The 7,428-nt window shown below is 33.5% G+C and overlaps 1 protein-coding gene across 1 annotated transcript in view; it reads right to left on the bottom strand.

The window, feature by feature from the left end:
- Positions 1 to 813: 813 nt before the first annotated feature.
- Positions 814 to 7,428, bottom strand: part of LRRC2 (leucine rich repeat containing 2) — a 49,207-nt gene continuing 42,592 nt past the window's right edge. Inside the window, exons 5-8 of the mRNA XM_026053392.1 lie at positions 5,978 to 6,123; positions 3,665 to 3,820; positions 2,579 to 2,715; positions 814 to 863 (exon numbers count right to left, since the gene is read on the bottom strand). Coding sequence (XP_025909177.1) covers positions 814 to 863; positions 2,579 to 2,715; positions 3,665 to 3,820; positions 5,978 to 6,123 — 489 coding nt within the window. The remainder of the gene's footprint in view (positions 864 to 2,578; positions 2,716 to 3,664; positions 3,821 to 5,977; positions 6,124 to 7,428) is intronic.

Raw genomic sequence — 7,428 nt, 5'->3', positions numbered from 1 at the left:
CAGCAAATTCATTCTTATGCAACTTGGGAATTCCCAATTACATGAATGTCCACAGAATCCCATCATTTGGGTCTATTAAAAGACCTCTTTCATCATATTCCAGATTTTACTTGTTCAGAGACATTTTTTCCTTAAACGCTTACAAAATTCAACACCATGTTATAAGCCTGATTAGCAAGGAAGTTTCAGCCACATTTTTACCTGATTTATGATCTCTTACATGTTTAGAATATGCTTAAATAAAAGAAGCTGCATAATTTCCACTGATTCTATACAGAAAGTTATTGAAAATCATCTAAACTGAAAATCCATACGAAGACAGCATGCTTGAAGAACAGAAAGTAAACACAAACTATATGCCTGTTTATCTTTTAAATATTGCAAATAACTCATAACTTGTTTGGTTTTAAGAACAGATAACATGCATTTTCAAAATTAATTATCCCCTTCTTTCAAGATCATATCTTTTGAAAATCATTATGTTCAACTGTTTCAACTATCACTATAGACTATATTACGTCTTGATTCTGCAAGCAACTTTGCACATGTATACTTTATGAGTATTTGCTTTTAACAGGACTATGTATAGCTCAGTGCCTGTTGTTATGGACTTGAAAAAAATATGCATCTTATGAAGGTTCTACTATTCTTTATCTTATCAGTAGTTACTGGGAGCAGTTAAAACAAAAAAATAAAATTTTCAATAATTATTTTGAAGTACTTCCATCAGTATATGACTTCAATGTTCTCCATCCTAGTAAATAAAAATAGAATTATGCTGATATCCGCTATTGATTTAGAGACTTTGGATCTTCAGAGTTGAAGACTGAATAAAACTTTCGTAGTATAAGAAGGAGCAGAATCTGAAAGAGAAAAAAATACAACTCAAATTTGAGCTATATAATCAGATACAAATAAATGGAGTCTTTGCCTAGAAGCAAGTTTCTCTGTTTTTTTTTTCAAGGGTACCATCCAAGAACTTTTGATTCTAGAAGACATTTCTGTGCTGTGTTTCAGATATTCTGTTGCTCTATATTATACAGCAGATATTTCCCTCTCGTCCTGGTTTTCAGGAGATACTATCAGTATAATCCATGTCACAAGAACTCAGAGGCAGGATATCTAAAAGGAATTCATGATCCAAATCGCCTCATAAAAAAGCACAGAGAAAATTTTTTTCTAGAAAGACAGGAAAATGCATCACATTCTCTGTATCGTTTTGCCCCAAAACGATATAAAGCTGTCATACACTTGACATTGCCAACTGGGGCTTTCTTGCAGTCTGGCAGCCATAAGCTGCTGCTCTACATTTTACAAGCACACAAATAACTCCACCACCTCACATTTCTGTAATGAGATGCATATCTCTAAAGCCAAATTATGATCTCAGATTTTCTCCATCCCTTTGCTTCCTCTTTTCACCACTGTTGTTACTGTTACCAGAATCTGGAACTTTTTGTTTTGCAGTAGATTTGACTTTAGATGCAGATGGCTTAAATAATCCAATGTTAAGCTAAGGAACCAAAATTTTCAGCCATGGAACAAATTCAGGAAACAGTTGGGACTCGAAGACACATCTGAGGATTGTCTAGTCCTAACATCCTGTTCAACCAGACTCATCTAGAGCAAGTCAACCATGACCAGGTCCAATCATTGGACTGGGATTTGAAGAACAGAGAATCCACATCCTCACTGAGCAAATTAGTCCAGTGCTAGCAAAACAAAACCACATCCTTCACTCTTTTTCATATTTCTCTGCTACAAAGCTGTAGCAGAAATATGCAAATACTACACAGGCCACTTACACATAATGAAAGGAATGAGAAACTTCTTAAATTCATGCCATAAAAAGACACTCTCAAAAGAGATTTAAATAGACCCTACATTTAAACAGATCCTACATGGATATTTTGCCTCACAGGGAATTTTTCCTTTATTTCCTAATATTTTTAATAAATAAGATTCAACATTTTGTCATATTTTGCTACATATTTAAGAATAAACAATCAATCATACTACATATAACATAGAACAATAACAGCAAGCAATGTATAAGCTTGCAGGTACTCTGTAATGAAGACAAAAGCAACAATTTTACTACATTAATTTTTCCATGGTTGAACAACTACTACATGGATACAGGTAATCAATTCAAGAGCTCTGTATCAAGGCAAAGGGCATTTTATATACACGCAAGTGCTCCTTCTTGAGGGAAAGAGTCTCTTCAGGAATTCAAAATCACTGAAGAGTAACTAATGCATACCCCAAGACAGGTAAGCAAGCCAGGAGAATATGATTAATCATTGTAATACATTATCACTGAATTAACATTAATGCATGTATAAGCACGCTATTAAGTCTGTAGAGGTTTGTTCAATTTCAAGTGTTGTAGTAACGGTCTAAACCTTTAACAAAACACATCTGAAATTTTCACTTTCAATTTTATTTAATATCATAAGAGATATTTCACTTAAGGGCCTATTGTTATACTCTTAAAAACAAACTCATCTAATGTATGTCCACGTTTTATATCCAAGATATTTTACTGGAAGTAAATTTACTGGGAGCTGACACATACCTCTCTCCTTCAGGTCTTCAATATAGGCTTTCATAAATTCTTTCTCAAATTGCTCCCGTTCACGTTCACTTTCTATAATTTCTTCAGTGTCTTCACAAACAATAGTTTCAACGGGGCTATCTTTGAGACTTACAAATCTGTAGAGAAAGAAAGATACAAAAACATGACTGGTCAATATGAATGTCACTTTTGAATTTGTTACAGAAACCAAATGTGAAATTCAAGGAATATGTGCCTAAGTTTTATATTACAGATTCCTTAGGAGCTATTATTAATTACAGAAATATTTCAGATAGTGCCTTCTCTGTATCCCAGTCCAGACAAAAATTATCAGATTCGTCTTTTTCTGTTAGTTTATGTACATTAATTATTCTTTGCAATAGTATGTGTATTTCTTCATTACGGACTTCTGACAAAACACTCTAATTCTACACTAGTTAATGGTTAGTATGAGCATAATTACAACAACAGTGCCTAGCAATAAGGAATTTTAACAGTATCACTTAGCTGATGATATATATTTATATCACTGTTTTTGTTATGTTATTTCTCTGTTACAAAGGATGTTTTGGTATGCATCAAGCCATTTCTGTAAATTGCCTAAAGCTACATCTTGTGGATAAAAAGCTAACAGCTATGCAAGCAAGTCATACAGTGTGTAAACCAAGTGTACAGAATTCTAAAAAATCTCTAATGGCATTATCACTCTAAAGAGAAAAAAAAATCAATAAAATGATTGTTACTTCTAAAAGGAAAATTGTTCCAATTAATCACTTCTGCTTAAAATCTTCTGAATTGCTGTCAGTTCCAAGTGGTTTCATACAAGACCTGAGTATCATCTGCAGAAGCACAGGACTGTTGTAATTGCAGACAAAAGGTCTTTCATTGTTCCCCTACAAGCAGCAAAACACCATTCCATAACAGAGAATACTTGAATCACTAAGCTTAAGAGATGCATATGTAAGATGAAGCAGCTTCTCTATTTCCTCTGTAGAGGCCCCTAGATACAGTAGAAAGATACGATGAAACTATTTCTCCTTCACATAGCTACCTCTTAAAATTAATTTCTCTCTCATTTTTACTTACTTTAAACCAGTGGTTGACTCACAGATGGCTGTGGGAATCTCAACCAAGTCATCACCACTGACAACTAACAAATTGAGTTTTGGCATATTGACCAGAGCTCGGGGAAGATAAGTCAACTTGTTTTTCTGAAGGAGAAGTGTCTCCAGTTGATCTAACCTGTAAAAGTATAAAAGATAAAGATAGCTTAAAGCGTTTATTTCATCAGGAGCATCCACCTGAAATAGCAAAGCACTTAATCTTGAAGAGAAAAACAGTAACCTGTCACATTCTCAGTTTCACCAATATTACTCATATAACCTCTCGCAAACATTTTCATCATCTTTAGTTGACATTTTCAGTCATGATTTGATTAATATCTATAAAGATAAGTGTTAATAGCCTAGTTATGAAAACTCAGAAGAACACCCAAGGCAAAAGATTAAAAAATAGTTGCATACTTCATATAGAAAGTGTTGACAAAGTATAATGTAAAGCCTCACCTTTGGTATGTCAGAAACTAATGAAAAACTTGGTCACAAGCTTATAATTTGGTCCAATGGCTGTTTTCTATGTATTAGATATGTCTCTACTGGGCAATATATTCCCATCTATTTTTTTTTTCACTAGTAATTAGCATAGCAAGAAGTACAAAATAATAAATCCTGCTCACATTTCTTTCACAAGTTGTCTCATAAAAAACAATTTAGTGATGAAGTTTTGTGGAGGAAAGTGTTGGGATGCTTTTGACTTTGTTTATCCAGAGTTCTTCTAATGAAATGGTAATTTGTACCTGAGCATTTATTCCTTGGCATGTATAACAGACAAAAGCATATCAAATTGAAGAAAAAAACTTGCTTGTTCAATCAGAGGGTGTATGCAGATTATTGCTTAGAAGACCCATATAATTACTTTGAATCCAGAAAGAGAAAATTAGTAAGTATTTTTTATTATTAATATTATCCCAGACTTCATAGTAATGATTGAAATTCTTCAATACCTCAGGCATCATGAGGCCAAATGCAAATCTCAATTTGGATAGCAGGGGAAAACTGTCATTTCCTAACAGGGAGAAACGTGACATTTCCTAGTCTTTAGAACACGCTTGAGTGCATAACTTTCAGAATTCAGGAACCATAAGATTAAAAAAAAAAAAAAAAAAAAAAGTATGTTGTGGGGTTTCACTACGATGTTTTAATATCAGGATTGATGTAGAAAATGAGTATATTATGCGATGAAGAAAATTAAAGAGGTTACAGATCATATGGGGAAAAATGCACTTAAATAGAATATGTAGTTTTTACAAAGCAAAAATATCCTCTTAAAGCTATTTTAAGTTAATTAAATCTTTATTCAAACAGTCTGGGAAAAAAAGTTGGCATCATGATTAGAACATCTGAATTACTAATACAAATTAAGAACAAATTAAGACTTCATTTCTGCAATCAGAGAAATCTGTAATTATAAAATGTCTTACAGAAGTCTCTGCACCTAGTCATAAAGGTCTTAGGAATTTGAAGGATGAGTGAAGTTCCTATGTAGTCTCTTTCACCTTGGGGATTTTCATTCACTGATCAATAGACAGTGAATTTGCTTGCTTTTATAAACACCAGTTAATACATGTTTTGACTTACTTGTAGCTAAAATCTAGTAAACCAACTTACAGGAGGAATTCAAAGAGAGTAAACAGTTCTAGCATAATAAAGATGCTTTCCAAGGCCAACAGTTCCCATTTAAAGGAGATGGACTATTTGAAACTAACCCTAGTGGATGTCTAAATAAAAAGTATATATGTGCATATATATTTCCCTGTGGGAGAGGAGGATTGTCAATATTTCTTTTAATCTTTTCGAAATTTTTAGGTTTCACTGCCAAAAATTACCAGGATTTTTCAGTAGCTTAAATGTGCTTTAGTCTACATTTCCCTCATCTCATCCACCCATCTAGGTCACTCCAGAGATGTGCTGCTGCCAATTAAGTATGGCAAGGCCTCTCTACTTAAGCTGGGGGACAAATTTGGCTCAGGTACTTCCTCAGGAGGACTATCTGGATACGAAGGCATATTACAACAAATGAACCAGAAAATGTAATTAGTTAACTGCACAGTTGAGGCACTGACTGGGCAATCCGTCAATGAAATGGAAAATGCAGGGTTTATTCTTCAACTTATTCCAGAAATAATAATGGTAGAGTTCATTTGCAAAATAAATAATCTAATGCATTTCTGGATTTTTTTTTTTACATGACTTCTCATTAACTGAATCGCTTCGAAGCTTGTCGTTTTTTGGGTTATCTTGCTAGTTCATGAGCATACACATGAATTAAAATGTAAACTACCTGTCTATGTCTTGTGGGAGATCTTTCAGGTTGTTGCTGCTCATATCCAACCACTGCAAATTAGACATCCGGAGTACACAAATCGGAATAGAAGGGAACTTGTTTGCTGACACATCCACAACTGTGACTTGTTTCAGGTTGCTTAACTAAAAAGACACAATGCTTATTTTAGTTACATTTTGCCAACACAAGAAAATGTTCCATTCTTCAAACATTATTCTTTCTCTCACACCACTTAAAACAAATAAGAAATGCATCCTTTTTTCGCTCCGCTTTTAGCTAGCCTTGTCTTAGTCACCATTTTACAGGGGAAAGATCTCAAAAATAACTACCCACGTGTTTTCTTTTTGCCTTTCTAACAACATCACAGAAATGTTGAAAAGTTGATATTGAACAGCATCCTCCTTCTCAGAAAACCTATAGTTTCAGAAGACATCAAGATTGGAATCACTCAAGGGCTATTTTATTCATAGATAACATTTGAACTAAGCCCCAAAGCGGCAAACCATAATTTCGATAATCAAGAGTCACCAAGTTACTATTCTCAAAAACTGTCATTTTGTAACTCCTATCAAAATACATATATTTCCTTTGCTATAACCTTGTGTTATGCACTGAGAACATATTGCTCAATGATCCTTACAAAATGAAACTGCCAAAGAAAGCTAACAGAAAATTTGGTTCAATATTTTTCAAAGAATTTTAAAAATACGTCTTCCATACACCACGTACATATGGAATATAACAGCTTTTTACTTGAGTACTTCTCAAAGGGAGTACATTTTTAAGCAATAAACCTTTAGTGCAATAAAGGTTAACTACAAATTTAAAATATATCTGTTAAAAAAATAATTGTGTTGCAGCTCTGTATACTGAATCAATTATTCACACTACCAGTGTTCATTAAACCGTGGAGCTAGCTAAAGTGACTGTCAAAGGAGCAGAAATGTTAATAAAAAAGTACTTTAGTATGAAAATGATGTCTTTGAGTCTCATGCTCTAATCACATGTCAGCATCAAAACCTATCCCTATGGCTCTTGATACTGAATACAAATTAGCAAAAAACTTGATTGGTCAATGACCTAGGGTTTTTTTAGAATGCAGAGAATAATTAGGAACAAAAACTCCAAAGCTAATATATTTTCAACTTCCCAAGTGAGCAAAATACAAGCAACGGTATAAATTCAAAAAAAAAAAAAAAAAGTTTAGAATGTTATAAAGTATGTTTTGAACCCTTGAGAGGATTTATTCTAGAATAAATTTCCCTTCTGTTATATTTTATGGCCCAACTTTAATTTACTGCAACGCTGACAGAATTTCATCTCGATATTTAATTTGACCCTTGTCTTTTAAAATGCACCAATTTGCAACTTAGTGGTGTGTCAGGGCCCTTTCTTCTTTTCAGATGTAACCTCATATTGCTGCCAGGTGTTAGAATTTGGGAAATGTG

Source organism: Nothoprocta perdicaria, unplaced genomic scaffold, assembly GCF_003342845.1.
Source record: "Nothoprocta perdicaria isolate Ctin4 unplaced genomic scaffold, notPer1 scaffold_114, whole genome shotgun sequence".
Lineage (NCBI taxonomy): Eukaryota > Metazoa > Chordata > Aves > Tinamiformes > Tinamidae > Nothoprocta > Nothoprocta perdicaria.
Note: the sequence above shows the minus strand (reverse complement) of the source record. Positions and strands in the feature narration are given on the sequence as shown.